Source organism: Aphelocoma coerulescens, chromosome 1A (genome assembly GCF_041296385.1).
Source record: "Aphelocoma coerulescens isolate FSJ_1873_10779 chromosome 1A, UR_Acoe_1.0, whole genome shotgun sequence".
Classification (NCBI taxonomy): Eukaryota; Metazoa; Chordata; class Aves; order Passeriformes; family Corvidae; genus Aphelocoma; species Aphelocoma coerulescens.
Window position 1 is genome coordinate 34198184 of NC_091014.1, and position 18821 is coordinate 34217004.

The 18821-nt window shown below is 42.7% G+C and overlaps 1 protein-coding gene across 1 annotated transcript; it reads right to left on the reverse strand.

Moving 5' to 3' along the window:
* Positions 1-232: 232 nt before the first annotated feature.
* AVPR1A (arginine vasopressin receptor 1A) lies at positions 233-5932 on the reverse strand. The gene is made up of 2 exons (XM_068998293.1): positions 4900-5932; positions 233-3174 (listed from the first exon to the last, which is right to left on the reverse strand). The coding sequence occupies exons 1-2, from the start codon at positions 5909-5911 to the stop codon at positions 2891-2893; spliced, it is 1296 nt and encodes a 431-aa protein (XP_068854394.1). The 5' UTR covers positions 5912-5932; the 3' UTR covers positions 233-2890.
* Between the last annotated feature and the right edge of the window lie 12889 nt (positions 5933-18821).

The window sequence follows — 18821 nt, forward strand, 5'->3', positions numbered from 1 at the left end:
CAATGCTAGCAGCATATAGTGGAAAGCTGACTGCATGTTCCTTCTTTGCTTGTGTCCTTCATGCACTACATATAATAGAAAAACATTTTAGTTTTGTTCACTCCCTAAAGCTTTTCATGGAAACAACTTATTAAAATGAATGAAGACATTTTGAATTTTGTAAAATATATTTAGTATTACCAAATACATTTCTGGCCCTCCAAAATCTAGACAAGCAAAAAACCCAAAATGCTTCTGATCAAACAAACGTGCAGGTTTATTAGAGCATGTTTCCATATTTTAAACTTGCAGTGGTTTCACAATTTTTTGTTTCCTTCTGTTTCCATTAGAGCACCCTCATGATAATCCAAAGCAGCTTTAAAAAAAATATCTCCACAGATGAACAATTAAAAATATTGGCTGTATCTTCCAACATTACAATTATGTGAAAAATTGTACAAAATATGTCTGGAAACCAAATATTGATAAATTGTGTTGTCAGTTTAATTATAGAAACTATAGAACCCTCTCAGGGCAAATTTATGCTGACAAGTCCCAAGTGTAAGCCTAGATTTTGTAACATATTTGAAAAAACCCCTTGAATTTATACTTTGGGTCTGCTCGTTTTAATACATATATTGGTCATTTCCCAGCTCATTTTTATTCTCAACATTATTCTACACACGTTTTTTCATTATCTTTTCTGTTTGAATGTAAAGTGTAATAGAAAAATAATTCAATTATGCAAACATGAAAATTCTGTTAGTACAGCTAATTGCTTTTCAATACAGATTTCATGTACAAAGAAAGTTGTAGCACAAACAGGAAACTTGGCAAAGTATAGTGTACTTAATTTGAAACACTTGCAATTTCAGTAACTGTGAATTATCTACTTGCAAAATATACACAGTACATATAATGCACACAAACACACACACACCGCTGCATGCATTTTTTTGGACTAAAATGTAACTTCAGGTTCGCAAACCTTCGTCCAAGAGCTGGTGAGAGCTGTAGCCATACTTTTATATTAAAGGTCATCAAAAAGCTGATCTGTTAAATATAAGCCATTCCACCATGCTATCCTCTGGGTTCTAGTGCTTTGAGCAATAGCAAACATGAGGAAAGATGAGAGAAGAGCAAAGATTTTCTTTAGTGACAAAAAACCCCCAGTTAAAAAAAAATTATTTTAGGTATAATATTCCATATTCTTTGCCCAAAATAGTCAATGGGGAGCTTCTGGAGTGGTTTAGTATGATCTTATTCTGCATCTAACTCTATTAATTTCTGCTACCATTATTGGGGTAGGCATGGGCACCATACTCAGTGAAAGCCACATGCAATCTCCTCAAGCAATTCGAAAAGCAATCTTGTTTGTTAAGTTTTGGTGGGAAAGAAAGAAACCTGCTGGTGAGCTTCCTCCTTGCATGCACGTTATGCAGCCATGCTCGTGTCCCACTGCTCCAGCAGACAGTTGGGGTTGTGTCAGCACTCCTGCAGGGGGCCAGGGGAACACCTGTATTTCAGGATCCGGCAAGCTCAGGAAAACAGAGTAGACAGGGAGCTGTACTTCTCAAAGAGATTCTCAAGACTTAAAAACTCAGCAAAACTTACTCAAGGAGCTTTAAAACCCAACCTCAAAATAAGAGATGGGCTCCAAGGAAAGATGTGATAGGATTATTTACCATATAAACAAACAGTTTATACAGTCAACTCAGCATGCATTGTATTGAAAACAAACACACCTTGAATGCTTTGTAACTAGCAAATATGTTGTGATGAATTTTTATTGCAGTTTACTGACAATTTTTAGGACTATATTAGCATGAGCTGGCAATAAAACTAATAATAAAAAAAAGATGAACCAACAGTAGTTTTCATATGTTCCCAGAAAACTTCTGAGTTTGATTCTCCGATCTGTGTCTTGAAATATACTGGTTCTACAGCTCTTACCAAATGACTACACTCTACTGAACTCATGAGGCTATTTGCTTGACAACCAAGCAATGTGGCTTGATCCTAGACGTCTTAGTAAATCAAAAAAGAAAACATGGAATTCCTGCCCATAAAACAAGTGGTTCTGGTATTGATTGTGAGTTTTCTTGGTGCTCAGCTAGTCATGGTATATCATACTTATCAATATATTTTTAAAATTAGTTTAAAAAATGAAGGTAGGTGCAACAACACACACACACAAATATGCTGTATAACTTCCATCGACTTGAAGGGAATGAAGGGAAGAGGAAATGTCACCCTAAAAATGAAACCTCACAATACACATACAGACATTGACATCACTAAAAGATTTGCCTTCACAAGGGCTGTTAAATTTCAGTGTCTGAGAACTACTAGACCTTTACAAGATGGAGTAGCACGAACAACTGAATTCCAACAACTCAGAGTCTATATAACCATATTCCTTATCTGGAGAGGCAAGACTTTTTCCCTACTCCTTTCTTTTTATGTTTAAGACTAAACTGTAGTCTTACTCACATTGTCTTCTTTCCCCATGACTTCGTCAGACAATCACAAGAAGTTTTAGGCATTAACACTAGAGAGTGGAGTTACCCCAACACACGACAACTCCATTATTTTTACAGTTTTAAACAGCAAGCAAACAATGCACTTAGTATTTTAGAAACAGACAAAAAATTTAAATATATTCTATTTTAAAAAATAATTGCTTTATTGTTGCCACACTATCCTGATCAGTTGCCCAAGTCCTAAAAAACTTTCAGAAAATAATTTACATGCTGCAGCATAACTTATCTAGCAAGGTGGCACTTTTGTCTCATGACTATCTTAGTCATTCCTTGGTACCATGATGCCTTGGACTGGCATAAAATACCATACTATAACCTTCCCAAACACTGTGATGGGACTGCAAGCCCTGCCTGCCCTGAGGCCTATCTCATGTCAGAGTGGGGATGAAGCTGGTCGCTTTGGAGTGGGACATCTCTCTCCAGGTGTTTAAGCTGTGGGTTGGGCTTCTGTTGTTGGTGAAAGAAGTCTGTCGCCTGCTATTGCTGTTTGAATCTTCTTTACTCAGCGTTTGCTTTATTTGTTGGCAGCAAGGGAAGCTCTGTATGCAGTCTTGGAGGAGGTGCCCACTGAAGAACATGTAGATCCACGGGTTACAGCAACTGTTCAGGCTGGCCAGCAGAGCCGTAACAGTAGTCGCAGTGTTTTCAGAATCTGGGGAGTGTGGGAGAAAGCTGTTTAATCGTCAAAAGAACATTTGCACCATTCAGTCAATTGCTTCATTAACCATTGGATTTATTTTCCTGAATATTCTAGTTCTAAAAGTTGAGCTGCAGCATTTGAAACGAATAATGAGAACATAATCAGTAAAGGTCTTATTTATGTAAGGCTGCCATTGAAGTCAATGGGACTTTCTCTGAACAGACTTCAAAAAGCTGTGACAGAATAAGTTATGGGGTAATCCATCCAAAATAATGATTTAGTCACATTTCCACTGATGTGTATCCATGTGTTGATAAGCTCCTGCTTAAATACTGAAAAGTTTTTATCCAGACCCTGGGAGACAATGGCAAAATTCCCACTGCTTTCAATAACACTGAATTTTGCTGAATATATCTACAGGCTGAAAAGTATTGAATGCTCAATTAACTACTGGATCGTCCATCAAGTCTGGGTTTCGGAGGTTGAACAAATTTTACTTAAGGGAAAAATGGGAATTAACACTACAGCATGAAAAATCTATGTTGTTCTACCTTCAATAACTAGTTAATAGTTCAAATACTCTAAATATGTATTTAGTCTAATCAATTATTAGTGACTTTTCTTTGTAAATATTGAATCTTCAAAGAAGTATAATTACTGTGTTATGCAGTTCCACAGATTTAAAGAATCTCTTCAAACAAACCTATCAAATACCCATCTGTTCACTTAGATTTAATTTCCTTTGAAGTAAAAAAAAAATCTATTTGTTTACTGCAAGCCTTTATTTCTTTCTAGAGATCTGCATTATCGGCTTGACTTTAGTCCCATATTAGAGGCAATCAGCGCACTCACTACAGCAAGTGACAATTTGGGGATTTTTAAAAAATCAAGAAATTATGGATTCCAACATCTTGATTTGCTGCTCTCTCATTATGAGGAAACAGAATATATGTTACTATGCTGCCTGTTATTATCTATGTGATTAAACTCACCAATTTTTTTCAGCCATATCTAACAGCAGGACAGGTATCTCCAAAATCTAAATTGCCACTGATTCATGAAAACCGGTCACTTGACTAAAGGAGCTACTCAGAGGTGGCTGCCTTGCTGAGAGGAAGGGTTCAGGGTGTGCTCAACCCTATTATTAGACAACAGATACAAGAACGAAGAAGTAATAAGTTCTCTGCTCATGTAACTGCTCCGACATGTACGTGTGTATGCTTCACAACAATACTAAACATTTCTGAAAGTTTTCTTATCGGCAGCTTCAAACGGACGAAAATGTTTCTGGTTCAAATTACGGCAGCAAAAATTCCGGTTTCCATCTACTCGTTTTGCTCGGGACGAGAAGGCTGCGGCTGCTGCTTCTCTCCGGAGGCGCAGCTGCCCCCAGCAGCGGCGCGGGCTGTTCCCGGGACAAGCCGAGCCGAGCGCCGCGGCCGCCGCCGCTCCCGGGGCCACCCGGTCCGGGACCGCGAGTGGTGCCGGCGGGGCGGCCCCGAGGGCGGCGGCGGCGGCCCAGGGCTGTCTCTCCTCCCCGCGCAAGGCCGCTCACCGCTATTACCCGGCGGGAGAGGGACCCGTCCGGGGCCGGGAGGGCGCGCCTCGGTCCCTTCTCCGCTTCCGCGCCCCGTCTCCCCCACGGTCAGCTCAGGGCTGGGCAGCGCCCCGGGACAGCCGGCTGCGCCCCCGACGCGTGCGGGGCGGCCGCTGGGGACAAGCGGCGGCGTCACCTACCGACCCAGGGGAAGCGCTGGTCCCAGACGGACCACATCTGGATGGTGAAGAAGGGCGCCCAGCAAACGACGTACACCGAGACGATGACGAAGGTCATCTTGACGGTGCGGATCTTGGCGCGGGAGATGGTTTTGACGTTGCTGACACAGGGGGCGAGCAGCAGCCCCCGTCGCGGGCTACCACCACCACCACCTGCCCGCCGCCCGCCACCCGCTGCTGCCGCCTCCCCCGGGCGCGTCTTGCCCCGGGCGTTGCGCCAGATGTGGTAGCAGATGAAGCCGTAGCAGATGATGAGGATGAGGACAGGCGCGATGAAGATGCCGCCGGTGATCCAAGTGATGTAGGCGCGGGGCCCCCAGGGCATGATGAAATGCGCCCAGCAGTCGTAGACCTGCGAGCCGCGCTCCACTTCGCTGAGGGAGAAGATGAAGTACTGCGGGGTGCTGAGCAGCAGGCTGAGCGCCCAGGCCGCCGCGATCATCCCGTACGAGCGCTTGGTGGGCTGCTGCAGCGTCTTCAGCGGATGGCAGACGGCGATGTAGCGGTCGGCAGTCATGGCCACCAGCATGTACGCCGAGGCGAACATGCCGAAGACCTGCAGGTGCTTGACGACGCGGCAGAGCCCGTCGGGGCCGTGGAAGCGGTGTGTCACCTCCCAGCAGAGCTGGGGCAGCACCTGGAAGAAGGCCACCACCAGGTCGGCCAGGCTGAGGTGGCGGATGAAGAGGTGCATACGGGACGCCTTGCGCGGCGTGCGCCGCAGGGCCAGCAGCACGCTGCCGTTCCCCACCACCGCCACCGCGAAGGTGACGGCCAGCACCGCGATCTCCAGCTTCGCCAGCTCCTCGTCCCGCCCGAAAGGGTCCCAGCCTCCCAGGCTGCCGTTCGGCGACCCCGACCACGCCTCGGGACTGGGGCTGCTGCCGCCGCCGGGCTCCGCCGCCCGCCACCGGCTGCCGTTCCCGGGCGAGGGCAAAGCCCGGGGGGAGCCGGCGCCGCCGGCGAGGCGCATGGAGGGGGCTGCGCGGTGGGGCCCGGCCCGACCCTGGCACGTCCGCTCGCCCGCCGCCTCCCCGCTCCGGTGGCCCGGAACGCCGGGCCAGGTGCCTTTATCCCCCGGCCTCGGGAGGGGAGGCGAGGCGAGGGGGAGCTCCCGCGCCAGTGGCTGCCAGCGCCTGACGCCAGCCCCCTCCTTCCCCCGGCAGCCGCCGCCGCCCGCTCGCCCCGCTACGGGACCGGGGCCGCTCCGCCCAGACAGCGCTGCGCCGGGGGGAGCGGGGACCGACACCCCTCCCGGCCCCGCGGAGTCCCGCGGGGTGGGGCAGCGCGAAGGGCTGCTCGGGGCGGAACGGTGCTCCCGGAGAGCTCCCTCGCAGTCAGGTAAAGCAGCACTTTTAACTGAGAATAAAATTGCCGTAACACGCAGAGCAAATGCAGGTCTGTCAGCATCAGCCTGCAAACCCCGATCTGGCTTCTAGCCAAGGCAAAGTGACTCGTCGGTAAGAGGTGCTGGTTTGGTCCTGAGAGATCCCGTCTGGGCCTTTGGCATTTCACTGTCGTGCTGGGATCAGCCCGAGCAAAGTAAATTATTAGAAAAAGTAGTGCAGAGTTTGAAAACAACATAATGTTTCTGAAGGTTTCAGGACTTCATCTCGGACAATAAATGTCATCCAGGCCTTAGCAAAGGTCTAAACGACACGTTTCTGCAAGTACAAGCAAAATCTCCACATTTACTGGAGTTTCTGGGAGTGGGCCATTAAAATTCTGATTTTAAACATGGTTTAGCTGAAGAGCTTTCCTGCTCTTGGTAGAGTGAATGGATGTGGTAACATTTTTGATCTCATTGCCATGAGTGTGGATTATATCCTGATTTCACTGGAACCTGAATTTCACTCTTCATTTAGAAACTCCTTCCTTCAGCCACAAAACAATGCATAAGATCACAACAAAGAAATACTGTGTTAGATACCAGCCTTACTTTGTTTTTAATAAAACTCCCTAGGTCTCCTCATGGGTGATTACAGTTAAATTCAGTTACAAAAATATGTGGTTTTACAGGGAGAAGAAAAAATGGGGAAGACTGAAAGATTAAACTTATTTGATTAAAAAGATATTTCCAAAAATTTTGGCTCCAGAAGAGTTTTAAAGTTTAAAATACAAGATGATAGGCTTCTGAACATGTTAGCATTGTGCAAGGCTTTATCCCTGGCTTTTTGCCAATTTCTGGGCTTGTTAGTCTCTGAGAGGGTATGTGCACCCACCCCCGTCTGTCACTACCCTTCCTTTGATTGGGGATCGGTGGCAGGAGTTTAGGAGGACACCTGATCTTACAGTGGAAATAGTTGTCATGAGCTTTCCAACTAAAAGCTCCAAACCCTCCCAAAACCTGGATATACAGACAACAAATGTGGCTATCCTAAGTTCCTAGAAAACTTATTTCTTTAAATATGCCTTTGGTTCAAAACCTGATTTTTACGAACAGTCCAGTGCACTATTCACAGCTTAGTGCCTATTTATTGTATTAGACCTGGGAAACTGGTGAGTGGGACTACAGGTTTCAGGTCAAATAGAGAGGGGAAATTAAAGTTGCATATCACAGATCTGACAACACCACTACCAAGGCTTCTTTCACATTCTTTGCCTGTCTCTCTGACACGCTTTACAGGAGTTGAACATTACATAAATGGACACTGTTACTCAGGAAACTCTGCTAACAGATTTTCTGCTGTGCAAACTATGAGAGGATCATAAAGCTCTATTCACTGCTGGGTATGTCATCCATTAACAGAAGAGATGATATTTAGGTTTGACAGAGACATAGTTTTAGCAGCCAGACAATAAGATAAACGTGGTTGTATTAGTTCAGGGTACTGAGAATTTGTCAAGCCCACATCAGCTCAGAAATACTCCTTTTCCAACCCGTACTTCATTCCTCTGAATGTCATTTATAAGAATATTTCCAGAGCACTGTGCTGGAGATTTGCCTGAATGTCATTGCACAAGGCTGTACCTAGTGATTACATGCAATGTTAAGCATGATACTGACAGTCATTTTTACTGTGTTTTACTCCACCAGACAGAAGCAATCTAGGGCTAGTCTTGATGTATTTTTTTGTTTCACTCTCCAATTTAGTCAATATTGATGTTTTTATAGATAACATACCTAACGAAGCTGTTGCAAATTCCTTTGTTTCAACAAACCTAGCTAAGTAGTAGAGAGTTTTATTTATATCTAGTAGTTTAAAAATACCCTCCAGACAAATTCAGGACTCCTAAGGCTTCTATACGAGTTTAATCAGCATCTAGTCTGATCTTGTTTTCTTAATTCTAACAGTATTGGTGTTCTTCAAATTAATCAATACTTGTAAAATATCCTTCCAAGGAGAAAAATTGCCACTGAGAAGGCTGATAGAGGAAACTAACATTTTTGCCCTGTGATTCACCTGGAGTTCAGCTTGGAGCTGAACTCTCAGCAAAGAAAATTGAGATCGCCGTTACAATAAACCTTTATTTGTTCTCACTAGGCTCACAGCTTTCTATAAAACTAAGAATGACAAGGGTTTCTAGCATGTTCTCTGCTGCCATACAGGTTTCTGTAAAAGTACTTGAAGGTTGACCAATGTTTTTCTGAATGTTGAATTCGTTGAAGACTGAATGGCTTCTGTAAGGTACTCAAAAACCCAACTGGAACATGATCCAGCGTGTTGCCAAATGCAGCTGTTTTCCGTTCATTCCTTGCTGTGGTGGTGGTGACTTTACCTGCAGACTTAGCCTCTTTCTCCATTGCAAAAGAAATGCTCTGAGTAAGTCAAAGTCTCAAGATTTTAATCCTGGGAAATTGATGATTATTTGTATTCTGCAAGATAACTTTTAAACAAAATCAGGGGGTCTTTCAGCATAATCTTCTTCAGGAAAACGGATGGTTTGGAATTGTAGCTACTCATAGTCAAACTGTGGTTTTCTGCCAGGTTTTGTGAAGAGTTGCTCTAGCCATTAGAGTTGCAAAAATCAATATAAGCAAAAAAATCAAGCTTTTAAAATAAATTCCTCATGCAGGATAAGGGTTAAAGCACTGCTAAAAAAAGAGGTCTGTTTATTTGTAGAGAATTCAGCTGCCTTGTTAAAAAGCACATAAAACATTTACATAGATATGAACAGCTGTCTCCTGCAATCTGTCTCCAAGTTCAAAGTATCTGCAACGCTCCATTTGACTGACACTATTTAGTAAATAAGGATGAGTTTCATAGCCTTCCCAGAGAGCCACAAGACTTAGATGCTGCAGATCCCAACCTTTAAATTCACAGCTATGGGAAGCTGTGGGAATTCAAGCATAGGAAAAAGTCCATGTGTTGAGTGAGGGACTACTAAAAGCTGGGGTCACCAGGGAGGCAAACAGACACACCACTCATTTGCCATCCCTGTGAAGGAAATGTCACCTGGAGGCGAATGGGAGCACACAAAGCCCGCAAAGCAGACTCCTGAAAAAATGCCTTGTTGGCCCTCTATTGCTCTAGCTTTTGGGTTACCAGAGCAAAACCAAGTGAAGAACTGCCCCAGACTGCCTTCAAAACAGATTACAAGTCTGAATTTAGGATTCTGAAAAGGCTGTAGTACAAGACCAAGAGATAAGTGATCCTAAGGGCAAGCTCCTACTCCAGAAACCACAAAATTAGGAAAGCATCCATAAGAGACAGATATTCAATGTTAGCCCTCAATATTCAGTTTGCAAAAGCCCAGTTCAGTGTCTGGAAATCTCTGCAAGTGGCTAGGAAACAAAGAGCTTTAAGGTTATGCCCCAAGTTTTCCTTTGCTTGTTAACTGAAAGCATAATTAGATTCTGGTATTTGTATACACAGGAAGTCATGTCTGGCCATCCCTGTCATACTGCATTTCTTTTCGTGATGGCGTGCCATGGTTTAAACACAGTCAGCAACTGAGCACCAACAGCTGCTTCCTCAGTCCTCCCCAGTGGGATGGGGGAGAGAATCAGAAGGGTAAAAGTGAGAAAGCACATGGGTTGCAATAAAGACATTTTTATAGGTAAAGCAAAAGCTTTACACACAAGCAAAGCAAAAGAAGAAATTCAGTCACCACCTCCCACAGGCAGGCATGTGTTCAGCCATCTCCAGGAAAGCAGGGCTCCATCACGCATAGCGGTGACTTGGGAAGACAAATGCCCTCACTCTGAACATCCTGCCCTTCCTCCTTCTTTCCCCAGCCTTATATGCTGAGCATGAAATCACGTGGGTGGGATATCCCTGGGATCAGCTGGGGCCACCTGTCTCACCTGTATCCCCACCCAACTCCTTATGCACCCCCAGTCCGCTCACTGGTGGGGTGTCCTGAGAAGCAGAAAAGACCTCAACTCTGTGTAAGCACTACTCAGCAGTAATAAAAGCATCCCTGTTATCAACAATGTTTCCAGCATAAATCCAAAACATAGCCACATACAAGCTACTGTGGAGAAAATTAACTCTATTCCAGCCAGAATCAGCACATGGGGGTTGACTGGGGTATTCAGGTAGTACTGGAGAGGAACCTGTGCAGTTAAATGTCACCAGAAGAAGAAGAATGCTGACCTTTTCCTTTTGCCTCTTTCCTTGCATCCTTTGTTGATCTGGTTGACAGCAGTGAGGGCCTTCAGGATGCGGAGTTCAACCATTCCCCTGAAGAAATGTTAACACAGCAGCTTGTCTGGATTTCAAGGCAATGAAGAAAATGGGCATTTGAAGGCTTGATTGGCCTTTGTGTGTTTATAGCCTTGTGGAAGGAACATAACAAAACAACATGGTGAAAGCTCCTACCTTTCCCCGTTGAATCACGTTGATCAGACTTTCAACACATCCAAGGCACAATAAAATCTCACTGTGTGAGACAGTTTAACTAGAGCCTCAGCCAGCAGATCTCTCACTAAATCTGAAGGGTTCAAGTCATTAGAACATAAATCCATAGAATCATTCAATGTTGTCATTAGCAGAATAAGAAAAACTTAGAACTGAGCTTCCTCACATTATACCTACCTGGTGAAATTGTGTAATCTCAGACTTTCCAGACCTGAAAAAGACTTAATATCCATTTTGCACTTCTACAGATATTGCTTCAGCGTTTTTGCTTTAAGCATATAATCAGTAGTTTTACCTCTCAGTTCTCTTATTTCAGAGATGTAAAATGTTCTTTTTCCCTTGAACCAGTTTCTAAATTACTCCTATCTAGAATTTCATTCCATCTGCAACCTGCTGTGGTGGGCTGATGCTGGCTGGATGTCAGGTGTCCACCAAAGCCATTCTATCACTCCCATCCTCAGCCAGACAACAGACAGAAAAATATAAGGAAAGTGGTGGGTCAAGATAAGGACAGGGAGAGATCACTCACTTGTTACCATCACAGGAAACACAGACTCAACTAGAGGAAATTTAGTTTAATTTATTACCAATCAGATCACAGTGGGATAATGAGAAACAAAACCAAATCTTAAAAACACCTTCCCCCCCACCCTTCTTCTCAGGTTTAATTTCACTATAGAATTCTCTACCTCCTCCCCACCAGAGGCACAGGGGGATGGGGGAAGGGGGCTGCAGTCCATCGCACACCTCTGCTGCTCCTTCCTCCTTGGGGGCAGGACTCCTCACACTCTTCCCCTGCTCCAGTGTGGGATCACTCCCATGGGAGACAGTTCTCCATAAGCGCCTCCAATGTGAGTCCTTCTCAGGGGCTGCCGTTCAGGAATTACTCCAGTGTAGGTCCCTTAACACAGTATGCAGTTCTTCAGGAACAGAGTGCTCCAGGATGGGTCCCCCTTGGGGTCACAAGTCCTGCCAGCAAACCTGCTTCAGCATGGGCTTCCCATGGGTTCACCAGCCATTCACTGCTCTGGAGTGGGGTCTTCCACAGGCTGCAGGTGGATCTCTGCTCCATCATGGATCTCCATGGGCAGCAGTGGGACAGCCTGTCTCACCATAGCCTTCACCACAGGCTGCAGGGAAATTTCAGCTCCAGCACCTGGAGCACCTCCTTCCCCACTGACCTTGGTGTCTGCAGATTTGTTCATCACATATTCTCATTCCCATTTCTAGCTGCTGTTCCAGTGGGGCTTTTCCCACTGGAACACTTCTTAACACATTATCCCAGAGGCACTACCAACAGTTGCTGGCCTTGGCCAGCAGCAGGTCTGTTTTGGAGCCACCTGCACCGGCTCTGTTGGACGCAGGGAAGCTTCTGGAAGCTTCTCACAGAGGCTGTACTTCCCATCCCCCCTTCCCAAAACTTTGTCACACAAACCCAATACACCTGCTGTTTCTATCACTGTGTTAACACCTGTCTTCCTTATGCCTTTTACAAGTTTTGATTTATCTAAGGGCAATTTAATAATGACTCTTGCATTCTCTCCTAGTTAACATACACTATGCCAAGACAAAGGAAAATACTTCATAAAGTTTGGTGGCAAATTAATGAGTATAAACAAACTGAAACAAAGTTTAAGGATTATTTCTGTGATACCTTCTCAGAAAGTACTTGACATAGTGAGATGCAACTCTCTTAAAAAACTATAGTACTAATAAAGGTTGTGTTCAGGCATTTAAAGTAGTAGGAAGGTATACAGAAGATTTATGCATAATGATTTTTCTGAGGGATTTAGCTGCAACTGACAGTGGCACTATCAACTGATTCTAGAAAATGGTGAATTTGTGTAAAAGCTCATCATGGTACAAAATTGCTTTATTTATCCCAGAACTATGCCAAGAACCAAAAGTGTATTGTGTTCGAGAATACACAGTTTCATAATTCTAATTGAAAGACAAAGCCACTTAACATTTATGGAACAAAAGTAATAATGCTTCTGTTTATGACAAAATTTATCTTAGTAGCTATCATTAGGAAATATGTTCTAAAGCAGTTTAAAATTAATTAGATTTGAAACTGTATGCATGTCATTTTTCTCATGTAATCATTTTGAAGAACCTGCAGATATGCAATATTGGTGGTTGATGCAGAATACTGATGCAACCATTATGTAAAGAAAACACCTCTCAGATAATTTGTACTGAAAATATTGTGGCAGCTGAATTCTCACTACCTTGGTAGTTCAGGGTGCTATCATTACAGTTATTTTCCCACAGCATTCCTGAGAAACAGGATCCAGTTTTTATCAGGCTGGAGAAGGTGCAAGTGCCAGCCGGTCTTATGGATGCTTATACACATTAATTTCTCCAGTTTCTACGGGACTATCCTTTGTGAGACTGTTCTCTCCATATAAAACCCAATCCTAACTGGAAGAAAACTGGCTAAAAATATTTTAACCAAAATGCTTCTTCATTAGAATGCCAATTTAAGAATATTGAAGGCTGCAGGTGTATTGCTCTCTTTTACCTGAGCTGTGGCCTGCAACATGTTCAACATGAAGAAGAAATAAAGAGCATATTCCCCACCTATTCCCAGTGTGTCTTCTCTTACCATGTCTCCTGTCCCTATCTGAGCCAGCAACAAGCTGGAAATGCTGATAGAACAGGCTCTTTTCTGTTTAGGCTTCTCCAGAGAGAAAGCAAAATAAAGAGTGATATTGAGGAAGGCTGAGAAGAATCAGACATGGACAGTCATAAAAAAGAAAGCTGAAACACAGGTCAGGAAGGTAGGCTGATTTTGGAGCTGTCTGCAGGGTAATGTGTGAGCATGTGAAAGGAGAATCCAGGCAGTGTGAGAAGAGCAAGTCTGTGTCTGAGGCATGGCCGAGAGATGCTCTGGTGCCCCAACCTTAGTTTCACACACTGATGAGGTAGATTTAGGGAGTTGAAGAAGACCAATAGAATAAAGGGAAAAAGAGTGAATGATCAATGGTATTTAGATGGTACACTGAGTATCTTGGCTGCTGATTTCATTGTGGGTTTGTTTGGTTTTTTAAACACATGTGGGTACAGATTGATAGTTAGCAGCCCTAGATCAAATATGGCCTGACTTTTGTGTAGGTATCCAAGTTGCTGTTGCATAAATCGTATCGTGGCAAATACTTAGACAGGGAGAACTTAGTGATATTAATTACTGCAGCTTCAGGGCCCCCTGAGGTATTCTTGCTTTATACATTAATCTAATTTGGTTTATAATTTTTACTCCAAACAAGTTCTCTACCTGGCAGTTTTAAGCAGACTCTCTTTGCACTTCCCTTATCATCATATTTAGCAGCTTTATATCATATAACATTTCACTCGTTCCTTTTATGACCAAAGGAAAATTTGTATGCTTCTAAGATAAAGAAGGATAATAAAGCAATAAATTTTAGGGGATAGGAGGTACTAACAAACTGGCTAGCATGACATGAGAGGAAAAGCATTTCCATGAGATATAGCCAAGGTATAAGCCAAAGTATATAATTTTATGTCTAATGCATAAACATTTTTAATGGTTTCTGGGTAAGTTTTGCCATTACATTGCTTATGCTTGACTTGCCAATAGCAGGATTAGTAAACCATGTGAAATGGCTTTTTTGAATTAGAGAAAATATGTTTTATATTTTAATTTTATGTCAGCTATACAGGGAAGAACAGAGATGTTTGCAGTAGGGTAGCTAGTTCAAGATCACACTCACAGCAGAGGAGTAAAGAAAATTTGGAAGGGAATTCTACAGCTAGAATCCAATACATGGAATTCTTCTGAAACTTTCTTAGACTCCTAAGGGTGTTTATATATAAACCTTTTCAAAAGGAAAGAAGAAAAATATTTTCTTTATATTTCTCCAGAACTAAAAATGAGATGATCATAGAACTGATTGTTATGGAAGGCTTCCATTAGTGTTTGCTTCCAGTGGTCTTTCCTGAATGCCTGTATCATTTACTGATAAGTAAATGGCACCATTTCATACTGGTTGTGATTTTCTTTAAATCTTTTCTAACTGGTATGGAAAACACTGTGTTACATATCTCATCTAAGGAAGCCATGGGAATTACCAGGAGAGCATGTATAAGGAAGGATGTAGTACACATTCAAATACAACAACATCCAGAACAAGCCTTCAAGCATTGCACTAGTTAACTTAATGATATTGCAAACACAGGAACAGCAGTACAACACATAATCTAAAGCCACATTTGTGCTTAAATTCTTACGTAGTTTAGAGCTTGAATAAATTTGGTATGCTGTATGAAAGTAAGTTCTTCAACATTATGGACTTTGTGTTTAAATTGGCTGCTGTTGCTGTATTTCAGTCCTTACCGTCCCCTGTCTGCAATGTAGCAACAAAGTCTTATAATGCATTTGTAACACCTATGCCTCTACTTGTAAGAATCATGATTTTCTCTAAATTCTTTCACCTTCAACAATATGGGTCCTAATTATCTTATTATCTCAAGGGAGTTCTAGGAAATGCTTGTCCCTGTTTTGAACAAGAGACTGTAAATGTACTGTAGACAGACAGCCAAAATAGTATTGACTTGTAGATTAATTAAGCAATACAGGCTTCCACAGCTTCATTATGCGCTTTTATGTTCACATCTTTTAGTTCATCTATATGCAAGAGCTTTGATTTTAAAGTGCATGATGCAAAAATGTTGCCTGATTGCTCTGCATGAAGAGGAAAATTCTGTCTCCCATTACCAGGTTTACTTAGCAGCAAAAGCTTTTTTCTGAAAGGATTTAGTTAGTCTGCAGAATGAGATATTTCTTCCATTGTAGGAGGAAACAGATAAAATTATGTTGGACTATACAGATCTCTTTAAGCTTTCTGGAACTAAATGATAGGACATTCGCCAAGGAGCTGTTGTGCATATTGCACAGTACTGTGAAACAAGCAGGTACACAGGGCAATAGGAAGAAACAGAATGGGATTTAATACAAGCCAAAGTCTTAGTGGCTTTGTTTCACTTCCAAGAAGTGAATCGAATTTTTCCCCAAATGCATTGGGATGTATGGATACAGAAAGAACCTTGGCGTAACAGGCGATTGCACAGATACAAAGATACAAAGATACAAAGATACAAAGCTAGGCAGACTGAGCCACCCCATGTATGTTCTGTCTAACATCTGCTAAGGAACATTGCAGATTTCCTTATGACACTGTGATCATATCCAAAGGTTTTTTATGAGAACTCGAGGAAATTAATTTCCTCAAAATTAATAAATGTTTACAACCATTAAAAGAAATGCATGCAGCATTTTCTCTTTGATTATTTTTCATAGATTTCTTATCTTTCTGGGTTTTTAACAAAAAACAAACCCCGAAAAAGCACTATACAAGGACTTGGAGCAACTTGTATGTGCCTTGAAGATGCCACAGGAGAGACCTCCTGCAATTTGCAGAAGAATATGTAGAATAGACCAAGAGTTTTGAATTGCTATCTCTTACTTATCACCTGTGCCCTGAATCAAGACAGCAGTGTCTAAATGCTCCTGTAGAACAGAGATGCTTTCCCACATTAGGAGCTCTGGTACCCAGGCCCTACATAAATGCTGTTTATTTTTTTAAAGCAACACCATACAGTAGCTAAGAAGCACTGTAGAGATAAAACACTTTTTTAGAGATGAAATCGCTTAGAGATGTGAACTATTTGCCAGAATGGCACATGCCTAACATTTTGAGGACTGAGACAAATTTAGAAGTATAGTGTCCCAATTATTTTCTTGTGTCTAATTCATATAAGTGACGTTTGAGTTAATAAGTAAGTGAAGTCTCTCTTGCTTGTACTGTGCATTTTGCAGAATTCAATTTTTGTTTTAAAAATAAAAACCACATAGATTTTGTAGGTATGAGAACATATCCTATCCAGGCATGGGATCTGCATTATTAACTAAATCTGGAGATATAACAGTGTAACAGTGGATCTGAGAGAAAAGAGTTTCTCTTTAAAGACTCCAAATCTGGAACCCATTTATGACTTCAAGGGGCAATATACTCACATATAACTCTTTCACTAAGGGATAACAAGCTGTTTCTGTTGAAATCCATTTTCAGGAGGGAATAAACTCTGCTGCAGCAGAGGAAATGCAGGGGTGACAGGAGGAGAAACAAGAAACAGGAGGGAGGGAACAGAAGAAATGAGGAAAGATCAAACTCCATTAAGACAATATTGCCCATAATGATGAAATATCTGGTGTTTTGGCTGTAATCATCAAAGGATAGAGGAGAGGTAAGATTTCTAGGTGATATCACTACTAATGATTTGTATCAGTTGCTTTAATGAATCTTATTACCTTTGCCTTCTGATGTGGCCTCTGGTACTGACAACCACCAAAGTTTTCTGTCAGAAAGTTTGGTTGTCTTGGGCTTTTGCTTATTTGCTTTTGTTTGTTGGAAGTACATTAAGGAAATGTTCACTCCTAATTTTTCAGGATTTCATGGAAAATCTTTTCATCTAAACCCCTCAAACTTTTCATTTTTCTGTGAAAAACCTAACACTGCTTGCAGGAGAAAACATCACTGACAATTAACATTTTTTTTTGCTGAGTGATTTTAGTACATATAATACGACATTGAACATGACCATATTTTTCAAGGAAAAAGATTAAAATATGAACTACTAACTTCACCGAATCAATGGAATTATTTTCTACCCTAAAGAACTGCCCTGGCTCACAACAACTTCTCTTCTTAGTACCTAACTGCTGAACTAATTTGTAATGATTTCCTGCCACTACCTCAGAAGAGAAAAAGTTATGGAGTAAGGGGAATCACACTAAATGAGTCCTGTGATAGGGATCCCACTGGTGGGAGCTGCACTGCAGCTTTACGAAGTCTCCTACAGTAAGTACAACAGATGAAGTAAAACATGCTGAAGAGTATTTCAAAGAATGACCAGATATGCCTCCAAGGTGCTGTCCCCACTGAGCACAGGGAACAAACTCAGATGCTTTGATCCCCCAAACAAGACTGAATCCATCAGGCACCCCTACTTTGCTCAGGGTTACCCCAAAGGCAGGAAGTTACTTGGCATCTCTTCTCCAGTCAAGGCAGGTGATATTCTAAGCCCCAGCCATCCTCCAAAGCTACTGAGGGTCAGAGCCAGCTTTATCTGGACTTTGTGGAAGTTCTGAAGCCCTGGCGTACCAGAGAGGGAGTGTCTACCTGCCATTCATCATCCAGAAGCAAGATGTGGTACCCTCTGGATGATATGACAGGTTCATAGTCTAGGGAAGACAAGACTCAGAAGTGGGTTTCCCTGAACTATTCAGCTGAAACTTTTATGCAGAGGCCACACAAAATTGTTGGTTGCTGTGGCAGAGCCTTTGAGGCAGGAAAAGATGCAGAGGAGGCTGCAATAGTAATCAGAGGGTACAATGAAGCAATGTCAGAGGTGCAGAACTCAAAGGATCCTGGAGTCCATCTGGGCACAAAGTAAGTCAAAAAGCTAACAATAGCCCATGCAAATCTTGTCTTACACAGAGGGGACAGGAAATATTTTTTGAATTTGCTTTTATTATGTAGTTCAGACAGGCATTGGAGAAAATGTGTAAAGAGAGCAAATAGTAGTGGGCAGGAATTGCTGGAAGCAGGTGGAGAATGAAAAGTGAAGAGTCTAATGGAAAAGCAGGGATGGAGGTGGGCAGCAAGAAAATGCTTGTCAAAACTACAGCAGAAGTAGGACAGAGCAAGGTAAGGAGAGGTTGAGATTGTGCATGTCAGGAACACGGACGGGAGAGAAAACAGATCTATTTCCTGACTCTTCTTAGGGTAAGGCATGATGATATCATGGCTTCTGTTGCAGTGTTTTCTAGGGCTGTGATGGCAACAAATGGCTTCATGTACTTCTAGATGGTGTCTGTTGCTGAGATGAGGGGGGAAAGTGAGGTCAGAGTAGGTACACAGGGCCTGGAAGACATTAGTGATGCTTCTGCTATGAGGTGTTTCCACAGATTGTTAGGGCATTAGCTGTGACCACAACATGTCTGTATCCCAGGGTCTATGTCCAGCTGCCCAAAGCTCTGTTCCACTGAGATCATGA